This window comes from Periplaneta americana, chromosome 13, assembly GCF_040183065.1.
Source record: "Periplaneta americana isolate PAMFEO1 chromosome 13, P.americana_PAMFEO1_priV1, whole genome shotgun sequence".
Taxonomy (NCBI): Eukaryota; Metazoa; Arthropoda; class Insecta; order Blattodea; family Blattidae; genus Periplaneta; species Periplaneta americana.
The window spans coordinates 161847439-161868257 of NC_091129.1; the positions used below are offsets into that span (position 1 = coordinate 161847439).

The 20819-nt window shown below is 37.0% G+C and overlaps 2 protein-coding genes across 3 annotated transcripts in view; one reads left to right on the forward strand and one right to left on the reverse strand.

Annotated features, from left to right (window-relative positions):
- Positions 1-20819, reverse strand: part of Dh31-R (Diuretic hormone 31 Receptor) — a 1450252-nt gene that overhangs the window by 63032 nt on the left and 1366401 nt on the right. The gene's annotated exons all lie outside the window — the stretch shown is intronic.
- LOC138712604 (alpha-amylase-like) lies at positions 417-20392 on the forward strand. Its single transcript, XM_069844576.1, has 11 exons — positions 417-650; positions 5752-5903; positions 6093-6261; positions 8449-8564; positions 11071-11201; positions 11295-11417; positions 13386-13510; positions 14965-15184; positions 16544-16662; positions 18904-19059; positions 20366-20392. Exons 1-11 carry the CDS (start codon positions 474-476, stop codon positions 20375-20377), a joined length of 1500 nt encoding a protein of 499 aa, XP_069700677.1. The 5' UTR covers positions 417-473; the 3' UTR covers positions 20378-20392.

A 20819-nucleotide genomic window follows, 5' to 3' on the forward strand; every position in this document is an offset into this window, starting at 1 on the left:
AGCCTGTATTTTCTGATAATATTTGTGGTCGTTCACGTACATATAGCCTTAAACTTTTTTGTCTGAGATATCCCAAAGAATAACCCATTGAAATTAATGACATTAATTACGGTTCACTTTGTAGGCCTATATGTCAGATCGTTTCATGGTCACATGGTTTCTGTTCAGTTCACGCCATATGCAGGAGGATTGGAGCTCGTAATAATACCCTTAATAGCTATTACATCATTTGAAGCACATGTGTGTTTGCCTCTTGAAAAACATGTTGATGTTTTTTTGATTACAGCAATTTCCCTCCTCAGCTACTCGTTCCAGAGTGCCAACAGCGAATATGGCGCTCTGGATATTTATCTTTCCGTGCTACTGGGTCCGCGACGACACGTAACGGAGGCCCTAACTGCGGGATATATAACGCATCAGCTGCCGGAGAGTGGCACAACTCTTCACACACGAAGCTCTGTATCAGTCTGGTCATGGGTTGGTTACCGCTGACTGTCCTGTTGGTGTGTGTGGCTCTGACCCACGCCCAGAAGGATCCCAACGTGGTGGATGGCAGGAGCGCCATCGTGCATCTGTTCGAGTGGAAGTTCTCGGACATCGCGGACGAGTGCGAGCGCTTCTTGGCCCCCAACGGTTTCGCCGGAGTACAGGTAAAGGCTGGTTCACAATAAACCGGAAACGAGAACCAGAATGAAAACGAGAAGCACAGGACGTGAATATGGAAATTTTTGATTCACAATAACCCGAGAACGTAGACGGCTATGCATATCGATATGCATGTCAATAACGATATGTAAAGTCGATATTACGCATTCTGATGTTATTTGTGTATAATTGACCAATGGCGTTCTCTCATGAGTACAAGGCAGCCAACATAAACACAAGTTAACCAACTTCGAAATTTCAATTGAAACATTTCATTAGATACGGTACTATAAATATGCTCATGCATCTTTATTATCACAACCTATTTTAAGTCTATATATTATTTTTAATGTACCGAAGTACATATCATATTTCCATGCAGATATTCTGCGTCATCATACGATGAAAGAGTAATGGAACGGAGAAAAATTCTCTCCGGCGCCGGGATTTGAACCCGGGTTTTCAGCTCTACGTGCTGATGCTTTATCCACTAAGCCACGCCGGATACAACCCCGACGCCGGTTAGAATCGTCTCAGATTAAGCTCCATCTCTTGGGTTCCCTTTAGTGGCCGCCCTCTGCACTACGTCATAGATTTCTATGAACGCAGGACCGAAGTCCATACATGTGTTGAGGTGCACTCGAATGAGTGACTGGTTGGCCGGGATCCGACGGTATAGGCGCCGTCTTAAATCACAATAATTTTTCTCCGTTCCATTACTCTTTCATCATATGATGACGCAGAATATCTGCATGGAAATATCATATGTACTTCGGTACATCAAAATATATATGATATGCATAATAAATCACTTTGTGATTTAAGACGGCGCCTATACCGTCGGATCCCGGCCAACCAGTCACTCATTCGAGTGCACCTCAACACATGTATGGACTTCGGTCCTGCGTTCATAGACATCTATGACGTAGTGCAGAGGGCGGCCACTAGAGGGAACCCAAGAGTTGGAGCTTAATCTGAGACGATTCTAACCGGCGTCGGAGTTGTATCCGGTGTGGCTTAGTGGATAAAGCATCAGCACGTAGAGCTGAAAACCCGGGTTCAAATCCCGGCGCCGGAGAGAATTTTTCTCCGTTCCATTACTCTTTCATCGTATGATGACGCAGAATATCTGCATGGAAATATCATATGTACTTCGGTACATTAAAAATAATATATATGATATGCGTAAATCACTTCGAGATTTAAGGCGGCGCTTATTCCGTCGGATCCCGGCCAACTAGTCACTCACATCGAGTGCACCTCAGCACATGTGTGGACTTCGGTCCTGCGTTCATAGACATCTATGACGTAGTGCAGAGGGCGGTCACTAGAGGGAACCCAAGAGTTGGAGCTTAATCTGAGACGATTCTAACCGGCGTCGGAGTTGTATCCGGTGTGGCTTAGTGGATAAAGCATCAGCACGTAGAGCTGAAATCCCGGGTTCAAATCCCGGCGCCGGAGAGAATTTTTCTCCGTTCCATTACTCTTTCATCGTATTTTAAGTCTACCATAACGTAAAATAATTAGAGAAGAAACATTTTGTAATAGAACAAAAATGAACACAACAGTAGTTATTGAATTGAAGCATGAATATGTAGTGTGTAATACAACCAATACAGTAATAAAATATGATTCACTTACGATCGGTGTTCAAAGATGCAGCCACGTATTCTCCTTCATTTTCTCATCTTTATACGAGGCGCGCCGCTTATCGTAAACGTGAAGATTTTCCTCAACACTCAATATTAGAATCTCATCAAATAAAACTTGCTCCATGATGCACAGCACAGAACAAAATAATGCATAGGTTATGTCACGGTCTTCTTGCTACAAAATATACGACGACAAAATAGCTTTTAGATGGCATTAAAATGAATCTAGTGGGCTGTGATCGGAAGCGTGAACGCCAAAGTTGAAACTTGGTCAACTCTCCGTTCCAGATCCCGGGCTCGGGCAAGCTTTTCGTTAATTGTGAATGCTCACATTTAAATGTACACATTTTAATAATTTTACCGTTTTCGTTTTCGCTCCGATTCTCGTTTCCGGTTTATTGTGAACCAGCCTTAAGAACAGCTGTCCCTCCGAGCTTGGCAATATTCAGTCACATTTGAGCTGATCATCTATCCCGACTACTAAACAGTTCGAAAGCTAAAGAAGAACATTTCTACAAAAAAACGTAAATAAAACTTTGTATCTAGGAATTAAAATACCGTACAGATGGAATTGAAGTTCTTCGAAGATTTCAAAGACAGCGTTTAGTGATGCCTAACAAATTATCGAAGTATACAAATGAAATTCGTAAGTTACATTGAATTCAAAGCCGAAAAAATCAAATTTATTCCATTATCATAATATCGCGTCACAAGTACAGACTTAGCGATCTGTTTCGGTTTCTAAACAGATTTTGCCTTGTTATTCATTTCAGGAGTCAGTCAATAATTATTTGTCCTCTGAAATTGATATTGGAGAATTATGCATAGGTTTTCTGTTATTATTGAACTTTGCTGTATCAAATTTGTTTTGTTTCTTTCAATTTTTTGTCTAAAATCAGTGTAATTTCTAATCCCTGTTTTATATCTTCATTTCCTTTCTTGTCTATTAATTTATTCCAAGTTAATATTTTAATTGATCAATGCATTACAAAATGCCAGTTCTACTCTACCTTTTCCATCATAATTAACATTAATATCATCATAATAATCGTCATCACTGTCATCACATCATCAAACTGTCACCACGATCAATATTATCACACTGTCATCATCATCACTATCATCACATTGCCATCATGGCTATCATCAAACTCATAATCATGAATATCAATAAACTGTCGTCATGATTACGCTGTCATCATGGTCAATAAGATCACACTAATCATCACCATCATCATCAAACTGTTATCATCACCATCATGAAACTGACATCATCATGATTACTATTATTACGCTGTTATCATCACTATCATCACATTGTCATCATGATCACAATAATCAAAACTGTTGTCATCACCATCATCAAATTGGCATGATCATGATCACTGTTATCACGCTGTCATCATAACTATGATCACATTGTCATCATGATCGCAATCATCAAATTGTTATAACCATCATCAAACTGGCATCATCATGATCACTATTATTAGGATGTTATCGTCACTATCATCACATTATCATCATGATCGCAATCATCAATTTTTTATAACCATCATCAAACTGGCATCATCATGATCACTATTATCACGCTGTTATCATCACTATCATCACATTGTCATCATGATCACAATGATCAAACTTTTATAACCATTATCAAACTGGCATCATCATGATCATCATTATCAAACTGGCATCACCATGATCGCTATTATCACGCTGTTATCATCACTACCACCACATTGTCATCATGATCACAATGATCAAACTGTTATAACCATTATGAAGCTGGCATCATGATCACCATTATCAAACTGGCATCATCATGATCGCTATTATCACGCTGTTATCATCACTATCATCACATTGTCATCATGATCACAATCATAAAACTGTTATTATAACCATCATCAAACTGGCATCATCATGATCACTATTATAAAACTATCATAATCACTATCATCACATTGTTATCATGATCACAATCATAAATGTGTTATCATCGCATCATAAAACAGTCATTATCATGACCATGACCATCATCATGCTTCTCACTGTCTCCCATCAATACCACTACCATGGTCATAATAATTTTCATATTAATAGGCTTATCAATAAAATTGTATGGTTCGCAAATTTCTTCTTATTTCGGATAATAGCCTGTTCCAAAGATACTTCATAGTGGTGCCGTTGTTTAGAACAACGGCCACCATACTCGTTTCCTTCTTCTTTTAATCATCATCATCATCATCATCATCATCATCATCATCATCATCATCATCATCATCATCATCACTTCATCTTATCGCGAGTGTAGCGTAAACCAGCCTCTTGTCTTACTATAATAATACCGGACAACTAGCAGTTCTGCGCGCGAACGACGCTGGTGCTGCAACCTAGGCGGCCGGTGTGGCGATACTCGCGAAACAAGCTGTAATCAACTGCAATGTGTATTGTTGCTGGGCTAGTTAATAGTTTTGTTAATTAGTGCTGTGTTGAAATGTCAGGGTGTATGTGTGCTGTTTACAATTCCTACAATTACAGCATTACAAATTGCTCCAAATCGTACTTTCGATTTCCGACAGTTCATAAAACGTGAGTCAACAAAATTCTTTATTAGACCTAATGTCTTTGTCTCTGTGTTTATAGAATAATAAAAAAATTAGTTTTTTTTTATTTAGGCCTAATAAATGAATAGAAGTTAAAATATATTGGAAATTTTAAGGTTTTAGCAAATTAAGTTTTATTGTTGTCCGCATGCCTTTACTAATTATTACAAGCATCAGATTACTACCACTTTTAATTTTGCAGTTGTCAGCAATGGGTATATAAAGCGTTATTGTAAATTCATTCTTAATGTCAGAATTAATTTTGTCTCACTAAAGCAAAGAAAAAATACGCAATATTTCTCATAATATGCAGCTTTGATATAAAATATTACATTAAATACGGTACTATTCAATTAATATTTGATATTTTGCACTCACGTCAATGCTGCTAATATACAGCTGTCCGGTATTATCACAGTTTAGTATATACAGTCGCGAAGCTCAATACGTAGTAAATATGCAAACATTAGATAGTTGCTCACCACTAGGATCGCTAATATTGCCTCATTGCAGGCAATGCAAAATAGTACCGTCACAGTCTATTGTTTCTAGCACCCTCAAAACTCAAGCTTCGTGACTGTATATAGTAGATTGTGGTATTATTATAGTAAGGCATTTGCTATTAGTAAATCTGTAATGTTAATCCAGAATTCTCACACGAATGATGGAGTAGAGCAAATGAGAAAGATAATATGGTTATTATTATTGTCCTAATCCGGTATCATCATTGAATTCAGTGCAGAATAAAACAGTAAACACGAAAAATGTGCAGTGTCATCAGAAGATCCATTTTAGGACGAAGTTGGTATTTCATATACAACAATTGGCGATGTATTTCTGTGCAGGTCTCTCCTATTCACGAGAATCTGATAGTGACGTCACCAAATCGTCCCTGGTGGGAGAGGTACCAATTAGTCTCGTACAACATTTACAGCAGATCAGGAGATGAAGCTGCGTTCAGAGACATGGTGCGTCGTTGTAACAATGTGGGAATCAGGTAATGAACTTCCGGTATTAATTGCCAAGCATGTTTACATTGATACTTGATATATATTTCCACACGCGATAATCGAATTATTTCGTGACAAGCTAATTTGATGCGGAAGTTATAACTTCATAGTAATAATTAATTTAAAATGATTAATGTTTGCTGTGCGCTTGACTTGTGAAGGGACTGAATTCGCAGGATCTACGTGGACGTGGTTCTGAACCATATGACAGGAAACTGGGATAATGCTCGAGGTCAAGCTGGAGACACGGCTGACACCTACAACCTGCAGTACCCCGCTGTCCCTTACGGCCCTGGGGACTTCCACTCTCAGTGCTCCATCACCAATTACAGCGATGCAAACAACGTGAGTATTGGCGAGAGAACATTTTAAAATATAACTCATTAACATACACGCTCAAGTTCACATACAGGATGTTTCTAAATTAGACGACAAACTTTAGGACCTGATAGATACTGTTATTGCAAGTTATCTTGAACCTTCTGAGCGGGGTCAGAGGGGCAGAGGGAAGGAAGCGCGTAACGCGGGTGGAGCCAACTGAGTTGTCTGCGCATGCTCCGCATCATAATCTCTTGTCAAGAAACATAGAGCTATTTCCTTCACTGCGTACCAGTAGTGTTAACATGGAGCAGCAACCACAGGGTAGTAATTATGGTGAAATCACACCACCGCGGAGAAAAAGTAACGCTGTTATCCATAGCCGAGAAAGAGAAATTATCGCAAATATAATAAAATTAAGCATTGCGAGGAGGAAAAATTAAACATATATTTGCTGGAACCTCTTGCTAAGCAATATGAGAGAGCGGCTAAATACTCTGGCAAAAGTATTAGTTCCGTGAAGAGAATTAAGAATAATACTGAATTACAACCGAATGAACCTCACACTACTCCGGGAAAGAATAGGTATGTAATGTTTAGAAAATATTGCTATAATAGTTATGTACAAGAATGTGTGTATTGAGAGCGACATAATGAATTACTTTCGCAAGTTATTATTTTCTTATAGTTCTACTAAACATATTTCATTCCAGAATTAGATTTGTGTAAAGTTGAAGTGGACGACTTCGATCAACATGTTATTCGGGATACAATCGAAGAATTCTATCTTGTTCAGAAAGTAGTACCTACGTTTAAGAAGATAATTCCGAATGGATGATGCCATTGGCGAAATAATTAATTTTGGAACAAGCGATTATGGCAGCAATGATAGGGAATGGATTGTGTATAATTGTAAATTAATGTAAATTCAAATAATAAGCCTGTAAAATATTGTTATAAGAATATGTACTTATTAGCTGAAGGTGTAAGTCATGCAGGCCTATATAATGTATAGAAATAGCTGTAATAACTCCGCCATTACCGGTCCTCAGTCCGGATGAGAGAGGAGTATACACACGATTATATTTAAATACTTACTCATTACAGGTTAATTAAAGCTTGCTACGAAACTATGTTCTCCTCTCAAAACCGGAGTATCGAGAGAAGATGATGTCTTTATTGAACCAAGTTCTTTTACAGTAGAGAGCCGTAAGGTAAAAGAACCAACGTTTTCTGAAAAGAGTCACGTTACCCGAGGGAGGGGCATCCTTGCCGTGCCGTTACGCTGATGAGTACATGCCGTACCGAGCAGTTCCAAAGACAGACTTAGGCGATGTAAGGTTAAAGATAACTTGCAATGGCAGTAACTTCCTTTCAAACAGTTTTTGATAAGGAATCCATGGGCTGCGACACTTTCTTTCAGAACGATAGTGGTTTATGTCTTTACCTGGTTCGATCGAAGTAATTAGTTACGTGAAAAGTGAATAAACAAATCATAATGTTACAGGCACAATTTATTGACTCAAACATGCAGAAAAACACAAAGAAAACAAACCGAATGAAAGGAAAAACACTCACTTCAGTGTTAAATTAGCAGCATGGCTCCATTGCTTCACTGTCTCATCACAAGTGCTGGAACACACGTTCATTGACATCCAGACAAGCACTGCATCGACGTGCCATACTTTGTCGTATCCTAGCAAAGACGCCAGACATTTCCCTGATTTTCAGTTTCTACGCAGACAATGAGTTGTGAGTGGTTTCAATAGCTGCGAGGTGCGCCAGAAAAATCAAGGCTATACCGAGGCACATGTACACCCATAGCAACGTAGTGAAACATCTGTGCAAGCACTCAAATGTGCACTCACATGAAAATACAAACATACACACCCACTTCTGGAACAGCTATACGAAAATCCAGAGCCTATACAATTACAGACACACAGACACAATCTAGGTATCAAACCGCATACACCCAATACTAATAAAGACAGGCTCACACCTATGTACACAAATACAGACATATGTACAGCTACATAACATATATTAATTAACACACTCCCACATCCATAAACATAGGGATAAATACACACAAATACAGACCCACTCATGTGCAGAAACAAATATACGAACGCCCCATAAAAATATAGATTACTCTCAAAAGTAACGCTTTAAGAATAATGGTAGGTAATCATTTTAACATATATTTTTCAGGTTCGAAACTGCGAATTAAATGGTCTCCACGATCTCAACCAGGGATCCACTTACGTAAGAGGGAAAATGATTGAGTATCTGAACAACCTCGTCGACAGTGGAATTGCAGGTTTCAGGTGAGTGCAATCCCTGATCACATACATACCAGATTGGCAATTCTCATATTATGAAATGGCAACATAAAAAGAAAACAGCCACCAGAGCCGCCACTGTCGAAAAGGCTTTTTTTTTTGGTAATGATCGCTAGATGGAAGTACAGTTGCAAGCTATTACTCTACGCATTTCCATAAGGGTTATAACGTGACTTCTTTTGCAGTTGCTAGAGGACAGCATAATGAAACTGAAAGAAAGTGGTTGTCTTGAAAGTTCATTGGACTGATCAATCTATTATATGTGATCAGGGATGTAATATTCCACCTTGATTGAATAGGAATATTTTGAATAATTCAGAGCTCTTTCAGTAATGTTGTTATCTTTCAAACCTCTAAGGAAACAATACACTATCGGTATTCTAAAATTTTTTCTTACACTCAAATTTTTCATTGAACCGTTGAATCTAGCCTCCTAGAATCTCAAATATTCATAGGATTTTCATATATTTACATTTCCACGAAAAGTATGGAATAGAAAATAGTTATGTTGCGATACAAGTGCGGTGAGTGCATTATAACAGAATCGAGAAAAGTTAAAGAAGACGAGACGAAGTTGAGTCTTCTCTATTCCGAGATTCTGTTATGCACTTAACACATGTATTGCGTACTATTTTTTTACCGATCTTAATAAAAAATAAATTATTATTAATCTCTTTTTAATTTAAATAAATAGTTTGTTTTTGGACGCTAACATTTTCGTGTTGATCGCCGTTTGTTATTTGTCGATATGTGTCATTCATTTGTTATTATTCGGGGGCGATTGTTTAAATGTTGTAATAAAATAAATTATAGAAGGTTTAGTTTTGTCTTTAACGAAGGTAGGTAGGTGACACATTAATTATACATCAATGTAAATAAATAGCGTATAGAAAAAGTTTGTAGTTGACACATTAATAATAATTATACATCAGTGTAAATAAATAATTGCATACCGGTTTAGGTTAACGCTTGGATGTTTTTGCATTCAGCCACGACTCCACGAGTGGCGCTCAGAGCAACAACCGGAAGTCACCAGAAATGCTTTTCACGGTTACGTCTTATCTACATGAATTCCTGTTTTCTTACAATAAATTAATTTATAAAGAGTATAGATATAATAACGCATTTAGTTATTCCCTCATAGCACATAGTGGTGCACGACACTGATAGTTCGTTACTTTTAAGTAAATAAATAAAAGTTGATTTGATTTATTTACCGCACGTGTGTTGTAAGCAAAGAGTTTGTAATACTTAGTAATGGAACTAGTAATGGAAATTACGGGAAAACGGCTGAACGGATTTTAATAAATGATCCCTCATTTTGAAGCTTGGAACCCAAAGTTTTTCAGAAAAATAGTAGTTTCCAGTGAAATGTCAATTTTCCTACATCATTTTCCTATTTTCCAAAATCCATCTTTCGTCAGTTTTGAGAACTAATTAATTTGATTTCAGAATAAAACAAAACACACACTACAATAAACAATAGACTATTACACGAAGGCCATGACCTACAGGATTGCTGACATAGAGTTCAGATGGCTCAGATTCTTTCACATCATAATGCCAATATGTCGATCTTCATTTGTGTAATTTTTTGATAACGTATATAAAATAATTTACAGGTCTGATTCTCTGGTCTGTAGTTTTCCGAGTACAGCTGTGCATTGGATATTAAGAACTACAAAACTTAAGAATGTTTGATGACATTATTATCATTAAAAATTAAATATTATTATAGTTAAAGCAACACATAATGGTATACTGTTGATATGAAAGTGAAACCTTTTGGGGCTTTAAGTAAGTGGATGCAGAGAAAGAATATTTTATATTAGATCTTCATTTCTGTAATTTACTGAGTAATGGCTATATGTATGTTACTGAAAACTATAAAAACTTACGTAAGATAACAATATTGTTATTAAAAATTAAATACTTTTATAGTTATTAATCAAGTAGTGTGGTTTTTTCATATATTTAATGGCAGTGTGATATAGATATTTATATGTCTGATTCTATAATTTTCCTTCGTAGTAATTGAGTCAAGCTTCCTATTTTAGCTGCGTCTTTAAACTACATCAAAATGAATTTCGTATTTCTTTGGTTTAATCGATTAGATTTGTGATCGCTGCCAAGTATATTTTGTTGTAGGGAAAATAGCATGCCATTTCACTTCTTGCTACCGTGATGAGTAAGTTTATTTCCCGCAACCAGCAACGAATGAAACACTGAAACTGCTAACGATTTACGATGGACAATTTTATTTAGGGCGCATTATAACTTTCAAAATGTCTGATATTCTTCATTGAAAATAGATCTGAAGAATTTTTATTTGGATTTCTTATGGACTTAGTTTGCAGTATTTCCTGCACAAGCCTCTAGTTGTTATATATTACAAACTCTTTAGTTGTAAGTTTAACTTACAAGGCCTACCAACAAAATCGGTAAGGTTGTTAAAAAAACGATGGACCAAAAAAGTTATAGGCATTTTCAGGGTTGACGCTGCTAAGCACATGTGGCCAGCAGACCTCGAGTACATCTACAGCCAGGTGAACGACCTCAGCACCGACCACGGATTTGCTTCAGGGACCAGACCGTTCATCTACCAGGAAGTCATAGATCTGGGTGCGTGTAAATGCTCAAATTTCCTACCATGAAGAAGACTACCTTTGGCAATTTCATTACGTTTACATAAAATTTATTCAAACCTTTTTTCAGGTGGTGAGGCCATCAAGTCAACCGAATACACTGGATTTGGTCGTGTGACAGAGTTCAAGTATGGTGCTGAACTGGGCAACGCTTTCCGTGGGAACAACCCCATTAAATACCTTGTCAACTTCGGTAAGTTCAATTTACAATGTTGAATCAGGGAAACGAAAGGCAAGAGCCATCGTGAAGTAACAAAGTCTATGGAACAGATGCGTTATAGGACCCACCCCGAATATTCCATAGTATCGATTATATATGGTATATTGTCGATTATTATATCATGTATGCCATCTTAACAAAACTAAATACGTAGCACTATAAACATGTATAATTTAATAAAACCAACAACAATGAAATTAAGCTCATATTAGTCACCTTTGTTATATAATATATTAAATTTTATTCAAAATAAAGTTAAAGAAACAAATCAAAGCTAAACTTTAAACACAGTAACATTAAACTTTCAAACAATACAACATTGGTATTAATACAACAATGAAATTAAGTTCATATTAGTCATCTTTATGATATATTATAAAATACTAATTCTACTCCTTTTATACTGCATTTTTGGTCCAGGGAAAATACTAGTCTTTCACAAAAACACATTTTTACTAGTATTTTCCCTGGACCAAAGAATTAAATACAAAATTGGTGTAAAATTAGCATTTTACCATGGACCTCACTGGAGATGTTCAGTTTCATCTTCTCCGTTGTTCGAGTGATTTCACAAAGTGCTACGATACAGCGTTCCTGTGTCTATCATTCGATACCTTGTAATTTCCAATGACATCTCCACAGAAGTTCATCTAGTTTACTTTTAAATTTCTTCAGTCTCATCCCACGATTACATGTTTCGCAAAACAGTTCACTCCTAAGTAAACCACATTCACATAAAAAAACCATAAACATAGTCTAGGCCTACATGTCTTTATTCATGGATCAAATAACTAAAGAGTTTATATTTATAATTCCATAATTTCCATTTCGAGACCTACATTGTAAATCAAGAGGGAGAATTCGATCCACTTATTTTTTATATTTAACTACAGCATTCGAAATTGCCGCCATGATTATGATCAAACTAATTTACAACAATATTGATTGGTTGGCAACATAATGAAAACAATAGGCTATATATATCGATCATTTAATTGATCGAAACTCTACTTCCGTTGACCTTTTTTTTGTGGCTTTGCATATTTTTATATTTAGGGTGGGTCTTATAATGCATCTGTTCCAATTCCAAGTCTATTACGAGAAAAATGCAGGGTGATCCGTTTAGTAAGACATAAAATAAAAACGTGATAAAATGAGAACTGTTGCTATTTATTGTTAAATAATTTGTGCATGAATTCTAAAATAATGAGAGTTTTGTCCAAATTAGACCTCAACGTGTTCACCATTGTGGGCACAACACAGTTCACATCTTGAGGCTAATTCCTCCCATGTGTGATGTAACATCTCAGAAACTGAGAAAATCTTTGCTCTGAGATGATGAATATCCCTGGGTCGCTGTGCATACACATCATTCTTCACGAAACTCCAGAGAAAGAAATTGGGTGGTGTCAAGTCTGGGGAATTTGGAGGCCACGTAAGAATTTTATTTTGCGAATTTATGTAGAAATTCAGCAGTTTCATATGGTCTACACTATTACTCAGTAAGGAGCAACATATTATTCACATCTATACAGAGTGTTCTGAAAAAAAAGCTTCAATATTTAGAGAGGAGATAGTATCCATAAAAAAATAATAAATTAATGTCCCAAAAAACACGGGTCCTAAGATTAATATCTTCTGAGAAACGAGAAAATGTTTACCATCACTGCAAGAACAGCATGTTTTGTTTCTTGCCAAAGAGCTCACAGTGGAAGATATGCTGCTCTTACAGTCATGGTAAACATTTGCTCATTTCTCAGAAGATATTAATTTTAGGACTCATGTTTGTAGAACTTTTATATCTTGTTTTGATGCATAGGCTACTACCTCCTCTCTAATTATTGGAACCTTTTTTCAGAACACTCTGTATAATGTTATGTCTGGATGAATATACTATTTACATAACGTGGTCATCACGCACACCACCGATCTGTTTTGCAGGGCCTGGATGGGGCTTCCTTCCCGACGGAGACGCCTTCGTGTTTGTGGACAACCACGACAACCAGAGAGGTCACGGGGCGGGCGGCGCCAGCATTCTCACCTACAAGACAGCCAAACTCTACAAGGTACAGTGACAGATTAATGTATCCTATTCTTAGATTCATTTAACCACTGACGTCAGACGGGGTGTAAAATATAGTCACTCAGGTGCTTCAAAAAATGTATTATGTGACAGAATGAAGGGAAGATACCCTTCAGAATTTCGAAATCTAAGTTAAAATACAGGGTGTTTCAAAAGTGATCATAAAACATTTAAGGATGAGAAGTAAGAACGAAGAGAAGCAAAACAGTTCCAATAATCATGGCTCCGCGAATTAACTTTTTAGTCAACAGATCTGGAGTCCTTTAGATTGCTTCTTTCCTGTCTTGATAAAATTCATCCTTAATGATTATATGATTGCGTAACTTGTTGTTGCTCTTAGTACTAATATCTCGTGTGTTGAATATTACGAGTTTTTCCTGATCGGCAGTTATTAGAGTTCGAAGTTGAGGCACATTTACTCTGAAGTGAAGGACACACAGAATAATACAGTGTTTATAAAGCAGCTGGAAAGATAGTCCCTCCCCTCATACACACATCATATTAGTTGGATGGAGCAATATAGGCCAAGCAAGGAGAAAATTAAGTGTTCGCCTGAAGGACAAACGTAAATATCACATTATCGTCTCTAGAGTGTAGAAACTTAATATTATTCTTAGGCCCATAAACAGTTATTTGCAAAGGTACTTAGTAACAATTTTAACAATAATAATAATAATAATAATAATAATAATAATAATAATAATAATACTTAATTATTAGAATATCAGAACACATACTATTTGTAACTGTAGGTCTATACATATTACAAATGAAGAAAAGAAGCTACATAAACGCAGTAATTTATAAAACATAGGTCAGAGAAATAGACTTCTCTGAAACTAATTAGATTACTATAAAAGAAACAATATTTAGATAAAACATTTAGAAAACAATATGTTCTATTTAATATAAACCTAAGTCCCGTATAAGTAAAACTCGTTATCAAGAAACGAAGATAATATTACACTTAAAATGAAAATAAGTGAAGTATTCTATTTAGTAAGAATTTAATTATAGAATATTTCACTCTAAGAAAAAAACCTTGGTTTTATGGGCCTTGCCTAGTACATGTACAAGTTATATGATAGTTAGGCGTTTCTATGGTATCTGGCATTTGATGGAATAGCCTCAGATGCTCAATGCTTTTTTCTTAACGTGGAAATCTCTATAGTAAGACGATGGTCAAATTTGTTTTTAATAATGTATATCTAAAAATTGAATTTCGTTCTCGACTTCGCAATGACTTCACATAGTCTCAACTGTCCCAGTTTTAGTGCTAGTAGGTACGAAACCTTCAACCAGACTGGAGAAAGTAAATAAGTCCTAGCCTGTTCCCCCACTTCCGTCCAACACTCCGCTATCAGTTAACCTGTATCTCCTGAACTTCGAATTCTAGTTTTATTTTTTGAAACTTATCATGATCTGTGATATTCGCAGATGGCCGTGGCCTTTATGTTGGCGTATCCATACGGCTACCCCCGAGTCATGTCCAGTTTCTCTTTCGACACTGATACTGACCAAGGCCCACCTCAAGACGGCAACGGCAACATTGTGTCACCCAGCATCAACAGCGACGGAACCTGCGGGAACGGCTGGGTGTGCGAGCACAGGTGGAGGCAGATCTTCAACATGGTGGGCTTCAGGAACGTCGTGGCAGGTAACATGGCCTCCAAGTTGTGCACATGGATGAATATATAATAAAATGCGAAACTTACTGAGTTTCCCGTAACACATTCTAGAGGCGCTGTTGTAGAAATTGATTTTGCTGCCACCTGTTGGGGGGAGGGGCGTTATTACATCTAGCAGCGCACCAAGTAGCGAAAAGAGTAATTACTCCATGCATTTAGCAGCGCACCTGGTGACGGGAATGTTAAACTATGCAGAAAGTATTCCATCCCACCCTCATCGATATTCAAAACTAACCCAATTTAAAATAAAACATTTACATTTTTATTCCTCACAGCATCTTCTACTGAAAATTCTTACCGGAGCCAACAGGAAGATAAAAGAGACGATCTATTTTACACTTACTTACTTACTTACTTACTTACTGGCTTTTAAGGAACCCGAAGGTTCATTGCCGCCCTCACATAAGCTCGCCATTGGTTCCTATCCTGAGCAAGATTAATCCACTCTCCATCATCATATCCCACCTCCCTCAAATCCATTTTAATATTATCTTCCCATCTACGTCTCGGCCTCCCCAAAGGTCTTTTTCCCTCCGGTCTCCCAACTAACACTATATATGCATTTCTGGATTCGCCCATACGTGCTACATGCCCTGCCCATCTCAAACGTCTGGATTTAATGTTTCTAATTATGTCAGGTGAAGAATACAATGCGTGCAGTTCTGTGTTGTGTAACTTTCTCCATTCTCCTGTAACTTCATCCTGCTTAGCCCCAAATATCTTCCTAAGCACCTTATTCTCAAACACCCTTAACCTATGTTCCTCTCTCAAAGTGAGAGTCCAAGTTTCACAACCATACAGAACAACCGGTACTATTTTACACTACCCGATTAAAATATAACCAGACAGAGACAAAAAATAAAGGAAAAGGTTAGATAATTGGGATTGTATTCTTTGGGTATATATTGTTCAGCGCAATGGAAAAGTCTGCAAGAACTACTTAGATAGTTCAATTTATTATATTACTATTACTTTACAATACATTCAACAACACTATTTTTACAACGTCCATAAACATCACTGTTTAACATACACTGCTTATACACACCTAGTATCACTTTAAGTTCACTTATTAGCAAGTTTCTGTCTGCCATCTTGTCTCTTCGAGCAATATCTCGAATGGATAAATAGAGAACTCTGGGTAATGTACCCAACACGTAGTTCTAATGTTCACCACCTACGACGTTGGGCGCTGATCATCTTATTTCAGCCCCCCGCCGCCAGATGGTGCTGACCGCAGTTTCGCATCCTATTACATATTCACCCATGTTGAATAGCACTGGACACGATGGTGAACATGTTGTAAAATGAGGGGCGTTGCTTTGCAGGGACTGGCTTGAACGACTGGTGGGACGATGGCAACCAGCAGATCGCTTTCTGCAGAGGCGGCAAGGGCTTCATCGCCTTCAACGACGAGTTCAGCTCGGACCTCAAGCAGACGCTGCAGGTATGGTTGTCACAGAAATACGATTTTAGAGTTTTTAATACTCGTATTGTTCTTTGTTGTCTGTGTGATTCTGTTGTGTTTAGTTGGGCCAATATTATAAAATACATCTCAGATAGATTCCCATTACATTCCTCATCTTTGCACACGTTCAGTTTATGATTTAATATGACTATTTCGTTTATATGACGTCATTTCATTTTCGTCCAGTGAAGTGTAATGAAATTTTGAATTCCAACCAATCACAGTCACACTTTGCGATAATTTTTACAACTAGATTTATCGCTATCAATTTATCGCATGGTCGTTCTTTTGTTTAGTCGTTGTCGCCAACTGTTTCCCAGTAAATTGATGATCATGAATACATTAAGATGCAACTACACGGTTAAACTTTTCTTTCAACTTTAAAGCAATGAATATTAATTAATATATTTACGCAGTGAAGACGACGTTCAAAACTGCGCACCATGTAGGCACAAAATCTTCATGCATCTTAATTGAGCGTACCTTTTAAACTTGAGTCTTTCAATATTCTTCCTAGATTGCACGCATACGCGATTGGAATATTGAACTGTGTAGATGCAGCTTTAGTTCTGATACACACTACAGCGAGAATGCGTTTGTAGACCTATAAAAATGCTTTCCTAAGTAACGGTCGAAATAAGGTACACTTGACATTGGTCCTGCTCCTACTGGTAACTTAACCTATAATTGGAGCCTATAAAATTTGTATTTTGTGAATGAAATAAAACAGTTGGCATTACTGAATAATAACATCGAATTTCTTTATTGCAATAATCGATATTCATCTATTTCAACTTCACAATGTCTGAATAGGTTAAGTATTCGTAAATATACAACTATTAACATTTTGTCACCGAATTTTAGGAATACATTATTTACATTTTTATTTTATTCACGAAATAGTCCTAATAAATATCACTCGAGGTCTGAGATTACTACAGATAATTCCTTTTTTCCTCTTCTTCAAGTACCATTCCGTTAGATATATTACAGCTTCTCTGTTAAAAATTGAATGCATACATTTTTGTTCCAGTGAATATTCATATCCGTAAAATACTGTCATTCATTTCTTAGACGTGTTAGGCCTACTACCAAAGCTGTAACTTTTTTTGCCACCTTTCATATTTCACGCAAGATTACTATAGAAGAGGCCTGGACGCTATTAGTTCGATTGAGTCATTGCAGATCACCCCTAAACTCCCCACTCCACCTTTCCCGGCTGAGACAGTTAAGTTTTGGTGCGGTGTGAGTAGACAGGAAGGTCAGTGACGAATTGTGTCAGGCGGGCATCATAGCTTTTACGAACCTTCGGCTATCGCTGGTCGCTTAAAATCCATCACTGATGCACAGAGTCTTAAGGTCCATTCACAATGAAAATTAAACATAACCGTAACATAAACACAGAAGTTTGCGCCCAGGCTACCAAATGGGATCATTCACAATGATTCACATAAGCATTGGCATAAACATTGCCGTAAGACGTTAACATGAAATTCTGCAAACTCCAAACTTTCATGCTTATGCTTACGTGATTTTCAAACAGTACACAATCGTGGAGCGCTGAAGTATACGATAGAATATGAGGAAATGGCGTCGTTGTTATGTTTCCATGGTTACCAAGTATGTCTGCTGTTATGTTTATGTTCCCATCGTGAATGATGGTATGACTTCTTGATTTTACCGTAACGTTTACATATTTAAGTTAACGCTTACGTTATGTTTAATTTTCATTGTGAATGAGCCTTACTCTACGTTTGTTTGTAAGGCGATGTAAGCGAAAAGGACATGGGCGAGGGTTCCTGCGTCCCTTCCACTTCCCTTGGGCTGCTCTAGAAGATATTTAATTTTATTCTTTCAGTACAGTTCCCAGCCATTTACGCAGGAAACAAATATACCTACTTTAAGACATTTTGTCAGGCCTTAAAGCCGAGTTGATGAATTAGTCAGGCCGTAGTGTTTCTAACTAGAAGTCCAGTGGATCCAATTGATATCCCCTCTACTGAACTACGTACATATTTTCTACTTTCTATGGAGACTGGGAGTGCTTCGCCTTGTGGTAGATTTTCACCACGCGGCCTACAGCCCAGATAGTTGTTGCATGTGAATGTCTAAACAGTCCCTGAGATTAATGATGATAATTTTAGTACCATCATCTTAATAAACGCGAGTGTTATAGATTGTGAGAAAATATTACAACTGCGATTCGTCGTTATATTACAGACTTGCCTGCCCGCCGGAACATATTGTGACATCATCTCCGGCTCCAAGTCCAACGGATCCTGCACGGGCAAGTCCGTGACTGTGGGAAGCGACGGCACAGGATACATCGAGATCCTGACGTCCGAGGATGACGGCGTTCTTGCTATTCACGCTGACGTAAGTAAGATGACATAAGAATGTCTAGTAGGCCTAGAAAATTGGAGTGGTTTTAATATTTCCAAATATTAGTACTGAATTATTATACATTCCAAATTTCCTCGCTTCCTTTCAGACTTAGGATACAGCAACGTCACTTAAATAATTCCGACTGTCACTTAAATAACTCAACTCTGAACAACTCTGTCACTTAAATAACTCTGTCACTTAAATAACTCTGAATAACTCTGTCACTTACATAACTCTGACTGTACTTAAATAACTCTGAATAACTCTGTCACGTAAAAAATTGTGAATAACTCTGTCACGTAAATAACTCTGAATAACTGTGTCACGTAAATAACTCTGAATAACTCTGTCACGTAAATAACTCTGAATAACTCTGTCACGTAAATAACTCTGAATAACTCTGTCACTTAAATAACTATGTCACGTAAATAACTCTGAATAACTCTATCCCTTAAATAACTCTTAATAACTCTGTCACGTAAATAACTCTGAATAACTCTATCACTTAAATAACTCTTAATAACTCTGTCACATAAATAACTTTGAATAACTCTATCACTTAAATAACTCTGAATAACTCTGTCACTTAAATAACTCTGAATAACTCTATCACCCACATAACTCTGACTGTCACTTAAATAACTCTGAATAATTCTGTCACTTAAATAACTCTGAATAACTCTGTCACTTAAATAACTCTGAATAACTCTGTCACTTAACTCTGAATAACTCTGTCACTTACATAACTCTGGCTGTACTTAAATAACTCTGAATAACTCTGTCACGTAAATAACTCTGTCACGTAAATAACTCTGAATAACTCTGTCACGTAAATAACTCTGAATAACTCTGTCACGTAAATAACTCTGAATAACTCTGTCACGTAAATAACTCTGAATAACTCTGTCACGTAAATAACTCTGAATAACTCTGTCACGTAAATAACTCTGAATAACTCTGTCACTTAAATAACTCTTAATAACTCTGCCACTTAAATAACTTTGAATAACTCTATCACTTAAATAACTCTGAATAACTCTGTCACTCACATAACTCTGACCGTCACTTAAATAACTTTTAATAACTCTGACTGTCACTTAAATAACTTTGAATAACTCGGTCAGTTAAATAACTCTGAATAACTCTGTCACGTAAATAACTCTGAATAACTCTGTCACGTAAATAACTCTGAATTACTGTCACTCACATAACTGTAAATAACTCTGACCTCACTTACGTAACCCTAAATAACTCTGACCGTCACTTAAATAACTCTAAGTGTGATTTTATGTTGCAGTCGAAACTCTGAACAGAAGAAGTTAAAGAGATGACATCGATAAGCAGTTTCTATAGTTACATGTCTGTCGTAATTAAGATGTGAAAGATCTGGAAGAAATACATTCAAAACCTGTCTGTTTGTTTTATTTCTGATTCCTTGAAGAAATCTTTCCACATTTTTTTTTCCTTCCTGATATTGGTAAAACCCCGTAACTTTTGTAACTCAGTTTCTGTCGCATCCTCAACCTCCGTGATCATCATAATTCCTACGGCTTATAGTCAAAGATACGAAATATGATCAAATGAAACCCGTTTTCTGCGTCTCACGTGGTATGACGTTCTTGAAATATGAACCAATGGCGTGTAGTATGATAGTCGTCTTGATGATTACACGGAAAGTGTGTAGGCTACATATCAGGCGCTTGATAGCGTGTATAATACATTCAAGGGTGACCAGATTTTTAACATAAAGG